This window comes from Bubalus bubalis, chromosome 11, assembly GCF_019923935.1.
Source record: "Bubalus bubalis isolate 160015118507 breed Murrah chromosome 11, NDDB_SH_1, whole genome shotgun sequence".
Lineage (NCBI taxonomy): Eukaryota > Metazoa > Chordata > Mammalia > Artiodactyla > Bovidae > Bubalus > Bubalus bubalis.
Window position 1 is genome coordinate 29,149,921 of NC_059167.1, and position 24,664 is coordinate 29,174,584.

The 24,664-nt window shown below is 38.9% G+C and overlaps 1 protein-coding gene across 3 annotated transcripts in view; it reads right to left on the minus strand.

Moving 5' to 3' along the window:
- The window catches only part of SYT16 (synaptotagmin 16), a 296,976-nt gene that overhangs the window by 32,567 nt on the left and 239,745 nt on the right, over window positions 1–24,664 (minus strand). For all 3 annotated transcript variants that reach the window (XM_025296465.3, XM_044924889.2, XM_044924890.2), the window contains one exon: window positions 4,098–4,310. In XM_025296465.3, coding sequence (XP_025152250.2) covers window positions 4,098–4,310 — 213 coding nt within the window. The remainder of the gene's footprint in view (window positions 1–4,097; window positions 4,311–24,664) is intronic.

A 24,664-nucleotide genomic window follows, 5' to 3' on the forward strand; every position in this document is an offset into this window, starting at 1 on the left:
CAACAACTCCTGAATCTTCTCTGCCTCCTTCAGACTCTAAGTGGGTTTTATTAAATCTCAAGTAGCTTTCAAGACTACGCAGATAACAGATACTTGAAACAGCCAGATGTGTAGCAATATGGAGCAATGTGGACAGTGGTTTAGCAGACAATATTTGATCCACCTACAATAAACACACAAACTTAAAAACACATCATCACCCTCTGCAGACCAGATATACAAATCTTTGGGAAGACTTGGTTTTCAGGGCACAAAATCCAACCCCTCATTTGGGATTTTGCCAAATCATGGCAAGCCATTGAGAAGTTCTCCATCTGCCTTGTTTTTCTTAATAATTCACTTCAGGCTTCTTGGAAACACTCTCAAAGGATACCTAAAATCTTGACATTCATACTTTCAGTTATTTGGCAAACACACACACACACACACACACAAAAGACCCAGAAAATGACAGAACAAGGGTATTCCATTTGCAAAACCCTATAACAGAAAGTGGAATTTTCTTCTCAGGCTCTAATTAGCCCATCCATTCCTCACATACACGAACACTAAAATGTCCTATTAAACAGTGGGTCATCCATCAACGTGTGTAGCACCCAGCAGGATCTCAGCACAAAATCTAACTCTGCCAAGAAATTACCCCCATAAAATTGTCTCATGACTTCAACTCCTACAGTGATAATACTTAGATCAGTAATAAGGGAATTTTCAAAAGCTACATTAAAGCATTAAAAAGCTATTCGTAACTGAAAAACGTAAGAACTATATTAATGTAACAAACCATTTTCCTTGACAGACAAGCAAGGAATGAATTAGAAAGGCAAATCTGGGGGACAAGTCAAGTTGCAAGGAGGGGGAAGGGTTATTCACTGTTACATAAAGCATCTTCACACGCTTTAAATTAAAGAAGCTCATGTCACCTTAAGCACATACAGAAAAGTCATCGCCTGTTGTCGAGAAATGTATCCTGGCTTCTTAGAAATTACAGAGCATAATTGTGTCACATCAACCATATTTATTTTATGAGAGGAAATTTTTTAGTCCATATCCCACTTTGATGGAGTATAAATCTATTATCCTTTTATGCTTTCTTTTCTACTACAAGACCCTTCCCTCCATCACCCATACTTTGGCCTACCATTCGTGATGGTCAATTTTACGTGTCAGCTTGGCTAGAGGCCTCAATTATTCAATCAAATGCTAATTTAGGAGTTGCTGTGAAGGCATTTTGTAAATATAATTAAAGTTGACTTTCAGTAGAGGGGATTATCCTACATAATCAGTCCCTTGAAAGGCCTTAAGAGGAGAACTGAGGCATTCCCGGAGGAGAAGCAATTTCATCTATAGACTGAAGCTTCAGTTCCTTCCTGAGTTTTAGCCTCTCCTTCTGAACAGTGGATTTCAGAGCTCCCACAATCACATAAGCCAATTCTTTGCAATAAATCTCTTAAAACACACACACACACACACACACACGGGATAACTGACTTGTTTTAAGTGACACCAAGAAGGTAATGATTAGCTACTATGAAACATTTTAAGAACTAAATATTTCACAAACAAAAATAAGGCTTTGCTCAAAACAAACAAAAAGTCCAATAAGTGGGCTATTATTCTGTAGCCCATCTTACATTCATAGAGACCTCATGCACAGCTCCCAATTCAGATCACTTAGGACAAGCCCTCTTTGACATTAGCAGGAATACAGTGACAACTAATTCACAATAACACTAAATCAGATATGTGAGACAAGAGAGAATTTAGCTGGAATATGATGAAGGTTTTAAGTGGGTTTAGACCTTGAATTTCACTGGTTCTACATTCTCAATGCACCCTTTAAGTGAAAGAATTGTCTACAATTAAATTTGATCTTGGGGCTTCCCAGGTGGTACTAGTAGTAAAGAACCCATCTGCCAATGCAGGAGACATAAGAGATGAGGGTTCTATTCCTGGGTGGGGAAGATCCCCTGGAGGAGGGCATGGCAATCCATTCCAGTATTCTTGCCTGGAGAATCCTAAGGACTGAGGAGCCTGGTGGCCTACAGTCCATAGGATTGCAAAGAGTCAGACACAACTGAAGCAACTTAGCATGCATGCATGCAAATTTGATCTTAGAAAAACATGTTTAAGGTAGAGGGGAAAATAGCTAAATAGAGAATACGAGTTAAAAAAATTCTCTCTGGGGTGCATGCTTAATCTTTTCATTATTCTTTACTGCTGACACAAATTCAATGATCTAAAAATGAACAAAAAGAAATGACACAGAAAAAAATCATGCAATAAAAATTACATTAACATTTCCATGGCATTTGATAACCTAAAATTTAGCATGCAGTTAATCATTCTTATGAAAACTCCTGCTGATTTTCTTCAAAATGTACAGGTAATTCATTCAGTGTAGTAGACTCATTCCACCCTCCGGTAGAGAAAAATGTAGCCTTTCTATCACCATCTGTCAAAAAACTCAGAATCACACCAGTTACGACAAAAGTTGCTGCTAATTCCAGGAAGGTTGAGGGCTAGAGTGTTTGTCAGAATTCTCAGAACACTGTGTTTGTATAAATCAAAATCTAGACACTTAGGCCTCTGGGAAATGGGGCCATTAGCTTTAGAATTAAACAAGCTACTCATAGGGGATCAACTGCGATTAACTTTCATTAGCTAACATTTGCCCTCTCAGTGGAGAGAGAAGAGTGCTGTGATGTAACAGCAGAGAAAAACCAAACAGGAGAGAGGGTGAGGAGATTACAGAGGGCCTCTGGCAACCGTTACTATTCTTTGGTTACATTGAGCGTTTATCTCTTGGCTTACGTGGGCTAAAAAGACGAGCAATAAAATGCTATGTGGCCCAGTGAATAAATAAAATTACATTAGATCCACAAATTATTATATTCCTGCTAAAAAATAGGGCTCATTTGTTAATTTTCCTTTCTGCCTCCTTTGTTCTTTTTTTGCCCACTTCATCCATATCATCAAATCAGACATTTCTTCTCTGTTACCGTCTCTCAGTTCTACACTCTCCTTTTTGTCTTCCTACTACTAAGTGCTGAAAAACAAGGAAGACCAACTATGACCCCACTGGTTGGATGAACCACAACCCCAGAGGAAAGAAGAAAAAGATTAGAGAACCCAGGTCATTTTAGACCAGGTCACTATGGTAGACAGTATGACATTTTCTCTGGCTTATTATTATTATTATTTTTTTTTTTTTTTTTACCAGATACACTTCACAGACTGTTCCCTGTTTCAACGTCCTACGCCATTCAGGGTTCTGGGCATAAAGGAGTCAGAGAGATAGAGATGCCTGACCTTTGCTATGGAAAGCACTAAGAAATATCGTACTGTTCTTTCCCCAGGTTCTTTTGTGTGCCTGGTGGGCAGGGAGAAGGACCCTTGACAAGCCTTACTAACAGTCACAGGCTGTGCTCACCCTGCCCTGAGTGTCCCCCTCTCCCTTTGTGAAAAGTACACTTAATATGAAGATGGAGGGTGGCAAGAAACCTGCTCATACCCAGGATTCTAATACAGGCTGGGCTCCAGAAACTACAGGGCATGAGGGAGAGTGTGCAGGGTACATGTTGTTTAAAAAAGATTATTCAATATTATGAAAACACATTATTTTATTTGGAAGGTAAAACATACCTATTGTTTTAATAATACAACCTATCTCCTGGGGTTACATAGATATATGGAAAATGGATCTTACATTTTCAAATGGGAGGAAAGGCACAGAAGTGCAACATCAGCAGACATGTATATAACATTTTTGTACTTGTCAGAATGGAATGAAATTTTATAAACCTTGAAAAATACCATTCTAGTCATTAGCTGTCAAAATGTACAAAGCAGTAAACTGTGAGGAAGGAAGGGGTTTCCACAATTCAGGATCAAGACTTTGGTACTGCTGATCCATTCTCTCTGCATGAGGCTCCTTGGAAGATCTGAAGCAGTCCTTTTGCCTTGTCCCACCTTCTGGACATCACCCTTCTTTTTGCTCTCCTCTCTGGACTCACAAATACCAGTGCAGTGACTCAAAATCATTCTTACCATTAGACATACCTGGTCTAGATAAAGGAAAGGTTTGATGCAAAGAATACCTTTGCAGGTGGACACTTCTGTGCTGTCTTCTTTGTGGGTGGAGAGACAGTGACTGGGTTTTGGTTTATGCTCCAATCCTGTCTGCTTTCCTTTCTCAGATCCTCCCGAGCGGAAACTCTGGGACTGGGACACAGAAATCTCAAATTGTTTGATCATCTCCTCATCACTGTCAGAAGATGTAGACAGCTCCTCATCATCTCCGAAGCTGTTAACTGGAAGCAAACAAGAGCCATGAGTCTTCTATGGGGCCCATAAGAAAACAGAGACAGGTAATCCAGAGAAACAGTGGCCAATTTATCTGGATCAAAGCAGACTGAAGGTGGGTAGAAAGAATTTAAAGCACTTTTGAAACACAAGTTTTGAGTCCAAAGGAATGAAACAGGAAAAGAAAGCTCAGAAGCTCAGAGAAAACACTGGTACCCCCTTCCCCACGGCACCCCCTGCCAGTGCCCTATAACCAACATACTGAGCCCTCTTGTTGAGCTGGGCAGCCTGCTGGGTCGTTATGCTGCTCACATGTGCTCACAACTGGGAATAGGACCAGCATCTGGACACACGTGTATCTTATATGTATTTCTAGCTGGTGGTGATGAAAAATATGCTCTTTGCCTCATCTCAGCTATTAACACAGAGTGAAGACCCACTTCAGAAAAGAGATATTAGCTACACATATCTTCCAAAAGCTTCCTATATTTGAAAAGGGACACCACATTGTATGTGTCTTAAAAAATAATGCATAAATAATTTATACTAGAAATGCCTTTCTCCATCACCAGCAACCCAACCCAGACACTCTGAATCATTCTCACCACTTTCCCCACCCCAGCGCACTGGTCAGTCCTCTTCATTTCTCCAACAGTATCTGATCATTCCTGCCCTTGCCCATGTTGTTCCTTCTGCCAGAAACCCTCCCTCCCCAGGTGTTTACCTGGCTGACTCCTCTCAACTTTGTGGTCTCAGCTTGACTTCATCCTAAACACTTCCCTGATTGTTCTACCTTAAGGAGCTCTGTGGGCTTACCTAGACAGCATATTAAAAAGCAGAGACATTACTTTACCCACAAAAGTCCACCTAGTCAAAGCTATGGTTTATCCAGTAGTCATGTATGGTTGTGAGAGTTGCACTATAAAGAAAGCTGAGTGCTGAAGAATTGATGCTTTTAACTGTGCTGTTGGAGAAGACTCTTGAGAGTCCCTTGGACTGCAAGGAGATCCAATCAGTCCATCCTAAAGGAAATAAATCTTGAATATTCATTGGAAGGACTGATGCTGAAACTGAAACTCCAATACTTTGGCCACCTGATGCAAAGAACCGACTAACTTGAAAAGACCCTGATGCTGGTAAAGATTGAAGGCTAGAAGAGAAGGGGACGACAGAGGATGAGATGGTTGGATGGCATCACCGACACGATGGACATGAATTTGAGTAGGCTCCAGGAGTCGGTGATGGACAAGGAGGCCTGGCATGCCGCAGTCCACGGGGTCACAAAGAGTCAGACATGACTGAGTGACTGACCTGAAGGAGTTCTGTTCCCTGTACTTAATATTTTTTTTTTCTTCTCCCCAATAAATTCCGTGAAAATAAAGATATCGCCTGTTTTGTTATCTGATGTCTCTATAGTACGTAAAACAATGCCTGCTGAGGAGTAAGTACTTAACTAAACACTTGTTGAATGTTGACTGGATTGATGAATACCCAATGTTTTCTCTCAAGCCTGAGCCCTTCTCTCACCCCCAACACTCACACATGATACCCTGTGTTGGGAATACTCTTCTCCAGTCCCCATCTAAACTAGTCAAGAATCCAGCTCACCACTAAGGTCTCAGCAGAGGTATCACTTCTTCCAGAGAGTCCTTCCTTGATCCCTTAAGTCAACTTTAGGGATTTAAGGCTCCTTCCATGTGCTGTAAAATCACTCTCTAGCCTGTCCTGCCCGTGCCTCCTCCAGCTTTGTGGCAGAAATTACCTATTTAACTGCCAACCGTTCCATCTAACTTGTACACACCCTGAGGATAAGAAGCATATAAGACCACCCACCCCTGTGTCCCTGCAGCACTCTTTCTGTGTCGGGCACAGGGCAGATGACTGTAAATATCTGCTGAATATGGACTGGAAATATAAATAATAAGGAATTATTTTTTAAAGATTTCCTCTTTTCATCCAAAACTCACAGTGGTTCCAGGGAAGAATATGGTTGTTAACAGGACAGTGGGTCCTGAAGATCAGTTAAGAATTAGAGGCTAGGAAAAAAATTAAAGGCCATATTTTAAGCAAGAGAAAATACTTGAAAACACTCACCTGGCCAAAATATTTACTCTCTGGCTTAAGAACTGATTTTCCTGAGGCTCTTTGGAAGCAATTATAACAAACACTTATTGAATGTCTTTCATGTGCCAGGAAGTGTCCTAAGTGTCTTATACATATCTCATTTCATCCACACAAAACCTCTATTACTGTTACCATCTTTCACATATGAAAATTGAGGCAGAGAAAAGTCTACAACTGTCTGAAGATCACACTGCCAGGAGGGGGTAGAACCAAAATTTGAATCAAGGCAGTATGTCTCTAGAGGCCACACTTCTAATCACTCTGCTAGAGAATCGGAGAGAAGTGGTAGAAAGATCTCTTATTCTTTGTGCTCACTCATATTAGCTAGCTGAGTCTATGTGGCTGAGACTCAAACTCTCTGACCCTGTTTCTTCATTTGTGGATCATTTCTAATGTATGGATCATTTTCCAGATCTTTTCTGGATCTAAATTCTCTGACTCCAAACTTTCTACCTGACAGGTGTCAACATTCAATCTATTTCTCTCTTTTATGGAGTAGCTGATCCAATGACTTAAGAGCATATTGTTTTCAGCTCACTCAATTTTATTGTTATCTGGGACCAGACCCATGGCAAGACATTGAAACCTAAGTGTTAGAAGAGATTTCATTACCATCCCAACAGAACACCATTACAATAAACAGTCTCCTCAAGTCTCAGTGTGCTAGACAGAGTTCTCTAGCCTGGGATGGACCATCACATATGGAAGAGATCCATAGACTAACAGGACCAAAAAACCAAAACTAAACTTTCCCCACCTTTAGAGTATAGGACCATCTACACACCTGGGAGGTAGTCAGGGGGATATATGTACTGGAGAAGTGGTTGTATTAGACATCCACTGGCACTTTTTTCCAACTCTAAGATTCCATTCCATGTGTACTACTAGGCCATTTGTATTCCATTAGTATTACTATACCAGGCCACATGGCATGCCTCCTGAGAAATCTGTATGCAGGCCAAGAAGCAACGGTTAGAACTGGACAGGGAACAACTGACTGGTTCCAAATCGGGAAGGAGTACGTCAAGGCTGTATTTTGTCACCCTACTTATTTAACTTCTATGCAGAGTACATCATGCGATATGCTGGGCTGGATGAAACACAAGCTGGAATCAAGATTGCCAGGAGAAATATCAATAACCTCAGATATGCAGATGACACCACACTTACAGCAGAAAGCGAAGAAAAACTAAAGAGCCTCTTGATGAAAGTGAAAGAGGAGAGTGAAAAAGTTGGCTTAAAACTCAACATTTAGGAAACTAAGATCATGGCATCTAACCTATCACTTCATGGGAAACAGATGGGGAAACAATGGAAACAGTGACAGACTTTATTTTTTGGGCTCCAAAATCATTGCAGATGGTGACTTTAGCCATGAAATTAAAAGACACTTACTCCTTGGAAGAAAAGTTATGACCAACCTAGATAGCATATTAAAAAGCAGAGACATTACTTTGCCAGCAAAGGTCCATCTAGTCAAAGCTATGATTTTTCCAGTAGTCATGTATGGATGTGAGAGTTGGACTATAAAGAAAGCTGAGCACAGAAGAATTGATGCTTTTGAACTGTGGTGTTGGAGAAGACTCTTGAGAGTCCCTTGGACTGCAAGGAGATCCAACTGGCCCTCCTAAAGGAGATTAGTCCTGGGTGTTCATTGGAAGGACTGATGTTGAAGCTGAAACTCCAATACTTTGGCCACCTGATGCGAAGAACTGACATTGGAAAAGACCCTGATGCTGGGAAAGATTGAAGGCGGGAGAAGGGGACGACAGGGGATGAGATGGTTGGATGGCATCACCGACTCAATGAACATGAGTTTGAGTAGGCTCTGGGAGTTGGTGATGGACAGGGTAGCCTGGCATGCAGCAGTCCATGGGGTCACAAAGAGTCGGACACAACTGAGCAACTGAACTGAACTGTATTACTATTAAATTACATACTATTAATATACTTAATTACATTAATTACATTAACATATATTAATTGTATTAATAGTGACTAATATCATTAATAGTATACTATTGTTTTACTATTAAAACTTTTCAGAGTCAAAAGTCATCAATTTCAAATTAAGTGAGTTAGTCCACAAGTATCTCCTCATATATAAAATTAAGAATTAGAATTCATTAATTTAACAGTATGGGGTCCCTGATTTTTTTCCCAGTGAGTCACTGATCATCCACAGAGCACAGATTCTCCTCACTCAATATAATAACCATTACTGAGTCCAAGCTTGCTCTGCTCGCTGCATGACAGGTCAATGAATCTGATTCTCAAAGGGTTGCGGCAAGGAAGAGACTTTAATCGGAGAGTCAGCTGACCAAGAAGTTGGCAGGCTATCATGTCAGGGCCTGGTTGCCAGGTTCTTTATAGATCAGAGGTTGGGGGGCGGGGGGCGGAGCGGGGTGAGGAAACAAAGTAAAAAGACTATTCAGTCCTCGCAAATGTCCCCTAGAATGCAGGGGAATGTGTTAGTTTCACTTCCTTAAAATCCTTCACAGTTGGGCTGCTCAGGTTATCTCCCTGAGGCAGACCATTATGTATTCTTATAATACCAAAAAAGGGTTAAAGTCACAGAAACAGATCCAGCATAAATTTAAAATTACTCTTCCCTGTTGCATAATCATAACAGTAATTATAATGTTTCCCATTAACTAAACATAGACTATATGCCAGGTATCTTCTGGGGACTTCACATATATTATTCCATTTAATCACCACAGCAACACCATGAAGTAGGGATAATTATTATTACTCTCATTTTAGAGATAGGAAACAGAGGCATAAAGAGATTAAGTAACTTATCTTAGGCAAAAAAGTTAGCAAAGTAACAAAGCTGGGACTTGAACATAGAACCTCTGTTCTTGGTCAGTGCACAAATTATCAGACATTATTGCCTCAGGACACTAGAGCCATATCTAGATTACTTTCCAGAGTGCGCAAGAGGGGGGTTTGCCTTTTTGACCCTGAAATCTGCCAGGACATTGCTTCCTTTGTGAGGAGAGAGCAGTGGGAAGAAGAGTCACCCTATATGAGAGTGAACGCACCCAGGCTGCAGTATAACTGGTCCATTCTCCTCATGGGATTCTAAATGCAACTGCACATGCTATTCTAAGCCTCAGTCCTCAAGGATCTCAGGAAATTCTCTGTCTAAAAATGAAACCTGTCATCTCTCCTAAAAACCCACTGGTAGCAACAGAAGTCAATAGTGGTGCTATTATAACAATAAAAGCAATCCCATATACAGCACTTATCATGAGCCAGGCACTATTCTAGAAAGTTACATCTGATAACTTATTTACTCCTCACAATAACCCAATGAAGTCAGTACTTTATTATCCCCATTCTGTGAATGGGGAAACTGAGGCATCATGAGGTCAGTAATTTGCCACAGTGATAACAGGCAAACATTAATAAACATTATAACCAGGATTCAAACCCAGGTGGTCTGGCTCCAACATCAATATTATTATGACCACATTATGCTCCTTCTGTCATCTCTTGCTTGAAGGAAAAAAATCCTGGTCAAAATCTATACAACTGTGTTTGGTCATTAAGAATATAAAATCACATAGGTTGGGTTAGAAAGGATTTTCATGAGCATCCATCTATTCTCTCATTTTCACAAAGAGAAGCCAAAACCCGAAGAGGCAAAGTGTATACCAAGCCAGGACCAAATGGAGGTCTCCAGGTTTCCAGGTCAATGGTTTTGCCACACTATTTTCCATGTTCTCTCACCAATCAGTTATTTTCTCAAATTCAAAATTTGATTCTTACCTTTTTGAAAGATCCCAGCTGCTCCTTTCCTTGTAATGAGTCTGCATCAACAACTAAAGAGTGGATCTGGATTTCATTCAACTTAAATCTTTGAAAATCACTAAGTTTTTGCCAACAAAGGTCCATCTAGTCAAGGCTATGGTTTTTCCAGTGGTCATGTATGGATGTGAGAGTTGGACTGTGAAGAAAGCTGAGCACCAAAGAACTGATGCTTTTGAACTGTGGTGTTGGAGAAGACTCTTGAGAGTCCCTTGGACTGCAAGGAGATCCAACCAGTCCATTCTGAAGGAGATCAGCCCTGGGATTTCTTGGGAAGGAATGATGCTAAAGCTGAAACTCCAGTACTTTGGCCACCTCATGCGAAGAGTTGACTCATTGGAAAAGACTCTGATGCTGGGAGGGATTGGGGGCAGGAGGAGAAGGGGACGACAGAGGATGAGATGGCTGGATGGCATCACCGACTCGATGGACGTGAGTTTGAGTGAACTCCGGGAGTTGATGATGGACAGGGAGGCCTGGCGTGCGGCAATTCATGGGGTCACAAAGAGTCGTATACGATTGAGCGACTGAACTGACTGAAGCCTTGTCTAAGTTGTGGCACTTAATTTTCAGACATAAGATAGTACTTTCTGAAACACAGTTCAAACCTCTTTCAAGCTAAGCACTTGGGAAATAATATTTAATACAAATGGAAATTTGTATTTAAATCTTCACCTCTTCATCCAATTAGCTTGCTAAAATAACACAGAAAATGTTGCACAAATGCCAAGGATGTGGACACATCTTGAAGTTGAGATTGTTCACTTCACTCAATCACAGAATTTGGAGAGATCTTAGACACCACCTCAGTATCCACCACCAAAGAAAAGTCAGACTCTTCTGCAATCTTCCTGATGCATGGCCACCCAGCTCCTTCCCTCTGTTCACACACTATTGAGTTGCTATTGTGGGCTTCTTGCACTGACAGGAAGTTCATGACTGAATGAAAAGAGAGAGTTATCTATAGATCCATCAATACCAAGTCTCTATAGCAGTGCAATCAGAATATTCCTCCCTTTGATTTTTACTGAATCTTTTTTTTTTCTTGTGAACAGAGGCAGAGGAAATGCCATCTTCGTCTTTCACAACAAAAAGACAGGAAAGTGGGGCCTCAGTGCCCAGAAACTGCCTGTCCAGGTCTAACATCAGTGAAGGCAGAATCTGGAGTCAAGCTGCCTCTGTACAAATCTGGGACCTTCCATTTGCTGGTCTGAGATCTAAGCAAGTTCCTTAATGTTTCTGAACTACGGTGTCCTTATCTTGATATTCCTTACATCTTAAAGTTGTTGATAGGGCTAAGTGGGATAAATCATGAAAGGGGGAAAAAATGCTTGGCATATGATATGCTAAAAAATGTTAATGATTATTATTATTACTCCGCATCACAGCAGTGCCCTATATGGAAACCCATCTAGGAAGCCCTGCCATTTATAAACAAAGGGAAGAATGCCTATTCTTGCAGGGTCTGACTTGAAAACTCCTCAGAACTGTTTCAGGGAAAGGATGAAAGAAACGAGGGCTGGAATAAGAGAAAATTAAGCTGACAATGTGGGTTGTATCAGCTTCCTTCCCTCACTATGCATTTTTCCAAGTTTAGAGGTGGAGCACTCTGTAAGAGTTGGCAGTGCTGTCTGGATGTAGGCAGTGCTCAACACCTGCTCATTTTGTTGTTTCTTTTAAGGCAACAAAACCACCAACTGGTGGTGAAAAGAGAGGCTTTCTTAAGCCTGTCTGCTGCTATTTTACAGATGGAGAAAGACTTTATAAATGATCAGTGCAGATCCAAACTTATTAATTCCTTCCCACCCACATAGGAGCAATTAGGTGGAGGGAAGTACTGCTCATATATTGTAGATGGGACATGGAGACAGGCGGAGGTGGGTTGTGCTCGGTGGTGCGGTACCTGAGTGCTCATTTTAGCTACAATTGCAAGAATCCCTAATATACCAGATTTCTCAATACCTACAGCAAGTGTCTGCCCAGGGTGGTTGGATAAGGATAGAAATAAGAACAAGAAGTTGGTTAAAGTGAAAAAAAGCACAAAGGGAGGGTCAAAGGTGATAACTGCCCCTCTCAGATCCTTAAAAAAATGACCACATTTTTAGATGCATAATCCAGTCATTTTTAAACTCAAACAGGATAGGAAAAAATTTATATAAATCATCAACCTTGATTTTTTTTTCAGACTATGCTCTGTGGAGGTCTGGGATTCCACAAAGGAGCTTCAATGCCACCCACGATAAAAGTAAAGATGGGGGTGGTTGCTCTGAGCAGGCTGAGCTATACACTCTGTACAATCAGGGCTGTTTTGCTTTAATTCAGTTTATATTTTTATAAGGTTCTGTTGGGAAAAAATAAAAGTCCTGACATTTTTTTAAAGGTTGAAAAACATTGATATAACCTAACTCGTTCATTCTACAGAATAGAAACTAAGGCTGAGACTACTTAAGGCACATACCTATAAGTCAGGCAGCTAGTTAGTGGCAGAGGAAGGATTACAAACTGGTTCTCCTGTGCACACTTGTTTTGTCACCCTACACCTTGTATGAGATGTTTTGACAACTCCTTTTCATATATGAACAAAGAGATGGCACTTGTAACAGCTAAATATTAATTAGTCAAATGGAAAAACTTTTATGTGTAATATAAAGATCACTGCAGTAGGGAAAAGTTACAATATTGAGGATTCTAGTTATGACAGCAGCAGAGTACATGACTTGAGCTAACCTAATAATAACTATAAATTCATGAAAAAAAATTAAACAAACTATCTGAAGGCATAGAGAGTGAACAGAAGGTAGAAACTAGAGGAGATCTAATTTGTTAAAGAAGAAAACATTACTGGATGACTACATGGTTATACTATTTATCTGCTAAAAGTATTCCTAAGTCTATGAGGCACAGGGCATCAAGGACTCAGGCAGAAATCACAAGCCTTATTGATGTGAGGTGTCAGAGGGCAGAATTCAAGGCAACCAGAGCAACTGGAAATGGAAAAGGAAATTCTAGAAGAGAGGGACCCAGAGAGAGAAAGAGCTCCAAAATCTGCATATGAATTTAGCTCAAGCATTTGGCTCAAATCTGTAGTATGTATACATATGGAAAATTTCAAGTAAATTAGAAAAAGTAATAGCTAGAAGACGAAAAATTTGATTAGACATTTTGTCTGAAGCCTGTCTCTGCAGAGTCTGAGTTAGGAGTTTGAGTTTGGCCAAGGCAGAGTAGCTTGGTAGACACTCCAGATATTCTGTTCAAACTTTAGAAGGGCTAACACTAGAAATAAGACTGAGTAAAACTGAAATAAATCCAACATAACAAACAATAAACCGTTATACTCAAAAGAATCAACTAGTAATTTCACTGTTGAAACTGGGCTAAAATGAAAAGCAATACTCTTTACAGGAAGATTAAAGAATCCAATATCTTTACAACATTTGATCCACAATGTCCAGTATACAATCAAAAGTCACTAGACATACAAAGAAACATGAAAAATGTGAATCACCAAGGAAAAACAGCATTCAACTGAAACTAGCCTCAAGATGACTCAGATTTTGGATGCAGAAGACAACATCTTTAAAGTATCTATTGTATAACTTCAAAGAATCAAAGGAAAGGGTGATCATAATGAACATAAATAAGGATAATTTCAGTGGAGAAATGAAAACAATATTCAAAAAACTAAATAAACTTAAAATTGAAAATTAAATCTTCAAAGTTAAAAAATTCAGTCAGTTTGCTTTTTAGCAGGTTGGAGATGGCAATGAATTTTGAAGGAGCTCAATAAAAAGTAATCAATCTGAAGAACATAAAAAATTTGGAAAGAAAATAAACAAAACCTCAGTGAACAAGGATAGCATATCTAGTTGTCTGAAATATGTATAACTGGACTTCAAGGAGGGAAAAACAAAACAAAAAAATGTGGAAGAAAAATATTTGAAAAAATAAGAACTGGGAGTCACCCAAATGTGCTGAAAAAACATACAGAAAAAAATCAACATACAGAATCAAACATTTTAATAATCTAGCTCAAAAGTTCTGCAGTGAGGCACATCATTGTCAAGTAACTGAAAATCAAAGATAAAACAAAATATTTAAAAGTAAGAAGAGAAAGAGAAATGCATTGCATACTAGAAAATAATAAAACAAAACTGTCATCTCTCAGAGACATTGGAAGCCAGAACACAACAAAATGATACGTTTAAGAGCTGAAAGCAAAAATAAAACATTAACACTAAATCCTATATCCAGAGAAATCATCCTTCAAAAAAGTATGTGAAATAACACATTTTTATATAAATAAAAAGAGTATTCATCAGACCTTCATTTCAAGAAATGTTAGAGGAAGTTCGTCAAAAGAAAGGGAACTGGCAACAAACTAAATCTCAGATCTAAGGGAAGGATCGAAAAGCAATGGTAAATATGTGAGTAAATTAAAAAAAAATACTGGATGTTTTCTCCTTTTACTTTTTCTAAAAGACAAGTGAAGAAAATACATACTCTTGTATGGGAGTGGAGAGTTGACACTGTGGAAAAGTAAAACATGAGATAACAAGAGCACAAAGGAGAGGGGAAGGAAGTGATTTATTCTGTCACAAAGTTGTATAATGTGACATACAACAAAGAGCAAATATAAAGCAGTACAATACTAACTCAAAGTGGACTGTGATAAACTAAGGATGCATGTGTAATTCTTAGAAAATCCATGAAAAAAGAAAATACGAATGTGTATAGCCAAAATTTTAGAGGAATTTAAATGGAAAACTAAGCACATAGGTGATTAACACAAAAAGAAACTAGAGCAACAGAAGATGAAAATCAGAAGCACCATTTAGAAAGCAAATAGCAAAATGATATACTTAAACCCAATAATTTCCACACATTAGATGCAAATGAAATAAAGACCACATTTGAAAGTAAAGATTGTCAAACTGAATAAAAAAGCAAGACCCAATTATTTAATGACCATAAGTATAAATACAAGTTATCAAGACAAGTTAAAGCAAAAGGATTTAAAACATAAGTTATTCAAACTATAAGTATAAAGAAGTTGATGCAGCTATTAACATCAAGACAATAGTTTTACCAGAGAGGAATTATATTTTAAAACAATAAAATGATCAACTCATGAAGACATAAAAATTGTAAGTGTGTATGAAACTATTAACAGGGTTTCAAAACATGTGATGGAAAAACTAATCGAGCTCAAAGGAGAAACAGACAAACTCAAAATAAAACTAAAGATTTTGACACCCTTTTCTCAGTAGTTAGTTGATAGAGTAACTAAGAAAAAAATCAGTAAGTGTATAGATTTGTATGACCAGTAAGTGTATAGATTTGTGTGATTCAACATACAGTCCACTGTGATAATGTGGACTTAAAAAGAAAGAACATTCTGCAGTTTTGAGGTACAGAGTTCTATGAATGTCAAATAACACCAATATCTATACAACTCTTACAGAAAGCAGAGGAAAAGAGAGCATTTCTCAATCCACTTTATGAGGGCAGCATAATACTAATGAAAAAAACTGACAAAGATGTCACAAATATAGAAAATTATATACCTATATCCTAAAGTTTAACAGGAGGCATTCCAATCTACTATACCAAAAGCAATAAAATATTCCTGAGGAAAAAAATAGAAAAGACTCAGTATTGTTAAGATATTAATTTTCCCAAATTATTCTGATTTAATGCAATCTAAACCAATATTCAAGCAGACACTGTAAAATTTGACAAGCATACTCTAAGGTGTATAAGGAAACATAAGGACTTAGAATATTCAAAATAATTTTTAAAAAGAACAAAGTGGGAGTACCAACCTACCTGCTTTTAAGACTTATGATAAGGCTACACTGATCAACAATTTGATAATGGCAAAAAGGTAAACTAATTAATCAACAGAATTTAGTCCAGAAATAGGACTACGGAAATATGGTCCACTGTTTTTTTGTTTGTTTTTGTTTTTTAACAAAGATTCCAAAGCAATTTAATGGGGGAAACTGAAGTCTTTCAAATAAGTATGCTTGAGCAAAACAAATTTTGTTAATAAAATAGAACATCAACCCATAGTTCACACTATGTGTGTGGGTATAAAAATTAATCATAGATTGAATTGCAAAACTTTACAAAACTCCTAGGAAAAAACATAGAAGAAATTTTTGCAGTCCTAAGATATATAAGTCCATATAGTCAAAGCTATGGTGTGAGTGAAAGTGTTAGTCACTCCATTGTGTCTGACTCTATGAAACCCCATTGACAGTAACCACCAGGCTTCTGTGTCCAAGGAATTCTCCAGGCAAGAATATTGGAGTGCATTGCCATTCCATTCTCCTGAGGATCTTCCCAACATAGGAATAGAACCCAGGTCTACTGCATTGCAGGCAGATTCTTTATCAACTGAGCCACTAGGCAATCCCAAAGAAAGGCAATGGAAAGATTGTTCAAACTATTGCACAATTGCACTCATCTCACATGCTAGCAAAGTAAGGCTCAAACTTCTCCAAGCTAGGCTTCAACACGTGAACCAAGAACTTCCAGATGTTCACTCTGGGTTTAGAAAAGGCAGAGGAAACACAGAGATCTAATTGCCAACATCCATTGGATCATAGAAAAAGCAAGAGAATTCCAGAAAAAAACATCTACTTCTGCATTATTGACTATGCTAAAGCCTTTGACTGTGTGGAGCACAACAAACTGTGAAAAATTCTTCAAAAGATGGAATTAGCAGACCACCTTTCCTGCCTCCCGACAAACCTGTATGCAGGTCAAGAGGCAACAGTTAGAACCAGACATGGAACAACAATCTGGTTCCAAATTGGGAAATGAGTACATCATAGCTGTATATCATCACCCTGCTTATTTAACTTATATGCAGAGTATGTAAAATGCCAGGCTGGATGAAGCACAAGCTGGAATCAATATTTCCAGGAGAAATATCAAGAACCTCAGATTTGTAAATGACACCACCCTTATGCCAGAAAGTGAAGAGGAACTAAAGAGCCTCTTGATGAAAGTGAAATAGGACAGTGAAAAAGCTGGCTTAAAACTCAACATTCAGAAAACTAAGATCATGGCATCTGGTACCATCACTTCATGGCAACTAGATGGGGAAACAATGGAAACAGTGACAGACTTTATTTTTTGGGCTCCAAAATCACTGCAGATGGTGACTGCAGCCATAAAATTAAAAGACACTTGCTCCTTGGAAGAAAAGCTCTGACAAACCTAGACAGCATATTCAAAAGCAGAGATATTACTTTACCAACAAAGGTACGCCTAGTCAAAGCTATGGTTTTTCCAATAGTCATGGATGGATTTGAGAGTTAGACCATTAAGAAGGCTGAGCACCAAAGAATTGATAGTTTTGAACTGTGATGTTGGAGAAGACTCTTGAGAGTCCCTTGGACTATAGGGAGATCCAACCAGTCAATCCTAAAGGAAATCATAGCAAAAATCAACAAAGCCAAAAGCTGGTTCTTTGAAAGGATAAATAAAATTGACAAACCATTAGCCAGACTCATCAAGAAACAAAGGGAGAAAAATCAAATCAATAAAATTAGAAATGAAAATGGAGAGATCACAACAGACAACACAGAAATACAAAGGATCATAAGAGACTACTATCAACAATTATATGCCAATAAAATGGACAACGTGGAAGAAATGGACAAATTCTTAGAAAAGTACAACTTTCCAAAACTCGACCAGGAAGAAATAGAAAATCTTAACAGACCAATCACAAGCATGGAAATTGAAACTGTAATCAAAAATCTTCCAGCAAACAAAAGCCCAGGTCCAGACGGCTTCACAGCTGAATTCTACCAAAAATTCAGAGAGGAGCTAACACCTATCCTGCTCAAACTCTTCCAGAAAATTGCAGAGGAAGGTAAACTTCCAAACTCATTCTATGAGGCCACCATCACCCTAATACCAAAACCTGACAAAGATCCCACAAAAAAAGAAAACTACAGGCCAATATCACTGATGAAAATAGATGCAAAAATCCTTAACAAAATTCTAGCAATCAGAATCCAACAACACATTAAAAAGATCATACACCATGACCAAGTGGGCTTTATCCCAGGGATGCAAGGATTCTTCAATATCCACAAATCAATCAATGTAATACACCACATTAACAAATTGAAAAATAAAAACCATATGATTATCTCAATAGATGCAGAGAAAGCCTTTGACAAAATTCAACATCCATTTATGATCAAAACTCTCCAGAAAGCAGGAATAGAAGGAACATACCTCAACATAATAAAAGCTATATATGACAAACCCACAGCAAACATTATCCTCAATGGTGAAAAACTGAAAGCATTTCCTCTAAAGTCAGGAACAAGACAAGGGTGCCCACTTTCACCATTACTATTCAACATAGTTTTGGAAGTTTTGGCCACAGAAATCAGAGCACAAAAAGAAATAAGAGGAATCCAAATTGGAAAAGAAGAAGTAAAACTCTCACTATTTGCAGATGACATGATCCTCTACATAGAAAACCCTAAAGACTCCACCAGAAAATTCCTAGAACTAATCAATGACTATAGTAAAGTTTCAGGATATAAAATCAACACCCAGAAATCCCTTGCATTCCTATACACTAATAATGAGAAAACAGAAAGAGAAATTAAGGAAACAATTCCATTCACCATTGCAATGGAAAGAATAAAATACTTAGGAATATATCTACCTAAAGAAACTAAAGAGCTATATATAGAAAACTATAAAACACTGGTGAAAGAAATCAAAGAGGACACTAATAGATGGAGAAATATACCATGTTCATGGATTGGAAGAATCAATATAGTGAAAATAAGTATACTACCCAAAGCAATTTATAGATTCAATGCAATCCCTATCAAGCTACCAACAGTATTCTTCACAGAGCTAGAACAAATAATTTCCCAATTTGTATGGAAATACAAAAAACCTGGAATAGCCAAAGCGATCTTGAGAAAGAAGAATGGAACCGGAGGAATCAACCTACCTGACTTCAGGCTCTACTACAAAGCCACAGTTATCAAGACAGTATGGTACTGGCACAAAGACAGAAATATAGATCAATGGAACAAAATAGAAAGCCCAGAGATAAATCCACACACATATGGACACCTTATCTTTGACAAAGGAGGCAAGAATATACAATGGATTAAAGACAATCTCTTTAACAAGTGGTGCTGGGAAATCTGGTCAACCACTTGTAAAAGAATGAAACTAGAGCACTTTCTAACACCATACACAAAAATAAACTCAAAATGGATTAAAGATCTCAACGTAAGACCAGAAACTATAAAACTCCTAGAGGAGAACATAGGCAAAACACTCTTTGACATACATCACAGCAGGATCCTCTATGACCCACCTCCCAGAATATTGGAAATAAAAGCAAAAAGAAACAAATGGGACCTAATTAAACTTAAAAGCTTCTGCACATCAAAGGAAACATTTAGCAAGGTGAAAAGGCAGCCTTCAGAATGGGAGAAAATAATAGCAAATGAAGCAACAGACAAACAACTAATCTCAAAAATATACAAGCAACTCCTACAGCTCAACTCCAGAAAAATAAATGACCCAATCAAAAAATGGGCCAAAGAACTAAATAGACATTTCTCCAAAGAAGACATACAGATGGCTAACAAACACATGAAAGATGCTCAACATCACTCATTATTAGAGAAATGCAAATCAAAACCCCTATGAGGTACCATTTCACACCAGTCAGAATGGCTGCGATCCAAAAGTCTACAAGCAATAAATGCTGGAGATGGTGTGGAGAAAAAGGAACCCTCTTACACTGTTGGTGGGAATGCAAACTAGTACAGCCACTATGGAGAACAGTGTGGAGATTCCTAAAAAACTGGAAATAGAACTGCCTTATGATCCAGCAATCCCACTGCTGGGCATACATACTGAGGAAACCAGAAGGGAAAGAGACATGTGTACCCCAATGTTCATCGCAGCACTGTTTATAATAGCCAGGAGAAGGAAGCAACCTAGATGTCCATCAGCAGATGAATGGATAAGAAAGCTGTGGTACATATACACAATGGCGTATTACTCAGCCATTAAAAAGAACACATTTGAATCAGTTCTAATGAGGTGGATGAAACTGGAGCCTATTATACAGAGTGAAGTAAGCCAGAAAGAAAAACACCAATACAGTATACTAACGCATATATATGGAATTTAGAAAGATGGTAACAATAACCCTGTGTACGAGACAGCAAAAGAGACACTGATGTATAGAATAGTCTTATGGACTCTGTTGGAGAGAGAGAGGGTGGGAAGATTTGGGAGAATGGCATTGAAACATGTGTAATATCATGTATGAAACGAGTTGCCAGTCCAGGTTCAATGCACGATACTGGATGCTTGGGGCTGGTGCACTGGGACGACCCAGAGGGATGGTGTGGGGAGGGAGGAGGGAGAAGGGTTCAGGATGGGGAGCACATGTATACCTGTGGCAGATTCCTTTTGATGTTTGGCAAAACTAATACAGTGTTTCAGGTTTAAAAATAAAATAAAATAAAAAAAGAAAAGGAACAAAGTTGGAGGACTCACACTTCCTGATTTAAAAACAGGTGTCTGATTAAAGAACAAGATGTGATAATGTGATAATGACACGAGGACCGACTTACAGATCAATGGAATCGATTTGAGAGACCAGAAATAAGCTATTACTTTTATATCAATTTATGTTTGACAAGGGTGTCAAAACAATTCAATGGAGAAAGAATTGCTTTTTCAGTCAATGGTACTGTGACAGCTGAATATCCATATGTGAAAGAATGTAGTTGGACTCCTTCACACCATACACAAAAATAACTCAGAATAGATCAAAGACGTCACATAAGAACTGTAACTTAGAAGAAAACATGGGGGCAAATCTTCATGACCTTAGACTAGGCAGTGGTTTCTTAGCTATGTCACCAAAAGCACAAACAAGAAAGAAAAAATAGATTAACTTGATTTCATAAAAATTAAAAATTGTTATGCTTCAAAGAGTACCATCAAGAAAGTGCAAAGATAGCCTATCAATTAAGAAAAAATCTTTTCAAGTCATATATCTAATACAAGATTTGTGTCTAGAATACTTAAAGAACTCCAACCACAAAGATATAAAGACAAATTACTCAATTAAAAATGGCCAAAGGATTTGGCTATGTAAATAGCCAATGCTGCTGCTGCTGCTGCTGCTAAGTCGCTTCAGTCGTGTCTGACTCTGTGCGACCCCAGAGACAGCAGCCCACCAGGCTTTCCCGTCCCTGGGATTCTCCAGGCAAGAACACTGGAGTGGGTTGCCATTTTCTTCTCCAATGCATGAAAGTGAAAAGTGAAAGTGAAGTCGCTCAGTCATGTCCGATTCTAGCGACCCCATGGACTGCAGCCCACCAGGCTCCTCCATCCATGGGATTTTCCAGGCAAAAGTACTGGAGTAGGGTGCCATTGCCTTCTCTGAAATAGCCAATAAACACATGAAAAGATGCTCAATTAGCCTTTGGGTTACTACAGATCAAAACCACAGTGAGATAGCATTTCACACCCATTAGAATGGCTATAATAAAAAAAATAATAAAATAACAAATGTTGACCAAAAAAAATAAATAAATAAAGGAAATCAGTCCTGAATATTCATTGGATGGACTGATGCTGAAGCTGAAACTCCAGTACTTTGACCACCTGATGTGAAGAACTGACTCTTTAGAAAAGACCATGATGCTGGAAAAGATTGAAGACAGGAGGAGAAGGGAATGACAGGATGAGATGGTTGGATGGCATCACCGACTCGATGGACATGAGTTTGAGCAAGCTTCAGGAGTTGGTGACGGACAGGGAAGCCTGTCGTGCTATAGTCCATGGGATCACAAAGAGTCGGACACAACTGAGGGACTGAACTGAACTGGACCAACTGAGCCAAAATCTAGAAGCAACCCATATGTTCAGCAACAGGAAAATGGATAAACAAGTTATGGCAAACCAATGCAATGGAATACTAGTAAGCAAGAGGGCTGAACTATTTATACCTCCAACAATATGGATGAATCTCAAAAACATTAAGCTGAGAGTAGTGGGAAAAAAGTCAAAAGAGTACAAATAACATAATTCCATTTATATACTATCCTAGAAAATTTAAACTAGGATACTATGTCGGAAAATAGATCAGTGGTTGCCTAGAGGGCGGCAAGGGGGAGGTTACAGAGAACAATGGATTACAAAGGAGAATGAGGATAAAAATGCTCATTTTCTTTCTTCTTGTGATGGTTTCACAGGATGTCAAAACTGACAAATTGGACACTGTATACGTGTGTGGTTTATCAACTGCACCTTGGTAAAGCTTTTAAAATGTGAATCAAAGTAAAGCTGGTTCCCATGGCAGCCTTCTCTCTCTCCCCCACTGCAAGGTACTGAAGTTCTGTCCTCCCCTTACCAACTCAAATATTCCCAGCCATTTCTGGGCAGTTGAGAAAACTCAAAACCAATGAAATCTAGCACTTGTCCTTCTGCTCTAGCCCAAGGAGAGAAGTTTGAGGACCACACCAAATGGAATGTCTCTCTGATCCCTTCTGTGTCCTCCTGGGAAACTCTCCTGGCTTTCTGATTTATATTCGAGTTACTAGATAAACCTTGATATGTAGGCCACAATTTAGTTCTTGTCTGACTCCTCTGTGTCCCCAGTTACTGGACCCTATTTGCAACAGTCAGGAGCCACTAACTCAAGTCAAACCTAAAGAGCCCTTAAGACAGATAATGCTGACACAGCCTGGATTCCCCTGCTGCCACATTCAGCTCACTCTGTTTATTCCCATGAGCCAAGTGTTTGCCAAATAAGCCCCCAGTTTTCCTGGCATCTCTGGACAGATATGTGTAAAGCTAGTTAATGTGTAAAGCTAGCTATGTGAATGGTCCTCTATCCAGGGCTACTATAGCCTCATTGAAGCTTATTTCTCTTCCCTTCCAGGCTACTAACCCAGGATAAGAAATGAAGCAACATGAAAGCATTGAGAGGGAGAAGGAAATGGCAACCCACTCCAGTAGTGTTGCCTGGAGAATCCCATGGATAAAGGAGCCCAGCGGGCTACAGTCCATGGGGTCGCAAAGAGTCAGACACGACTGAGTGACTAACACACACACACACATTGAAAGTAAAAGTCACTCAGTCAGGTCTGACTCTTTTATACATTCCATGGAATTTTCCAGACCAGAATACTGGAGTCGGTAGCTGTTCCCTTCTCCAGAGTATCTTCCCAACCCAGGGATCAAACCCAGATCTCCTGCATTGCAGGCAGATTCTTTACCAGCTGAGCCACTAGGGAAGACCAGGTCTGACTAGGAAGATCACAAAAAGCCTTCTCTCCAGGTAGTATTCTGAGCAAGATCTATGTTTGTACTCATTGGGTCCTCATTTCTCACTATTTTGGAGTCTCTCAAATAAAAATGTTTTCTGAACACTTGGCTTTGACAATTACTCTAAGCTGTTTGATTGTTGTAACAGGGCTAACCTGAACTAGTTGCTGCTGCTGCTGCTGCTAAGTCGCTTCAATCGTGTCCGACTGTGCGACCCCATAGACGGCAGCCCACCAGGCTCCGCCATCCCTGGGACTCTCCAGGCAAGAACACTGGAGTGGGTTGCCATTTTCTTCTCCAAACCTGAACTAAAGTAAGCGCTAAATCATTTACTTGCCCGACTCTTTTAAGCTCTGATAATTTGTATGCCTCCTATAAGGGCATCTCTTGATAGGACTCAAGCATTGTGTTGTCTTCCTACAATGGTGGCATTTACATACAAATTAATGACCAGGACTGTAATTTACTCTGCTGAGAATGAAGTGACCTGATAATTAAATTTCTCCACATGCAGAGAAAACATGAAACCAGAATGCTTGTTCTTGCTTTCTTTTACCCAACCCCCAATAGTTCTCTATCACTCGAATGAATCCTTATAAGCAAATGTGAATCAACATTTTAACTTACAAACGTTCTGATTAAGAAGACAAAAAAAATCTCATTGCCATGGATACTAAAATGAAGGGCTTGGGATATATTAGCAAGGCTGAGAAAGATACTGAACAGATCGCGTACTTTGCAGGTGCTGAGTTTCTAGATTTCTATAATAATTGTTCAATTTATTCACTCATCTTCCCATTCCATGCAGCAAATCATCCTTAAGGCAATTTCCAAAGTTGTTTTATCTTGAGATAAAACTCAACTGTAGCCCAGTCAAGCTACAGTGATAATTTCTATAAAGTAATTTCCTTGTCTTCAGCACCAAATTCACAGTAAATATACCCAAACATATCATGATAACTGAAAAAAATATAGACTGAACATACTCACTTAGCTAAGTAACAGCTTTTTAAGGAAAAATAAAAGCAGAAAAGCTCTATTCCAAAGTCACACAATTTGCACATCA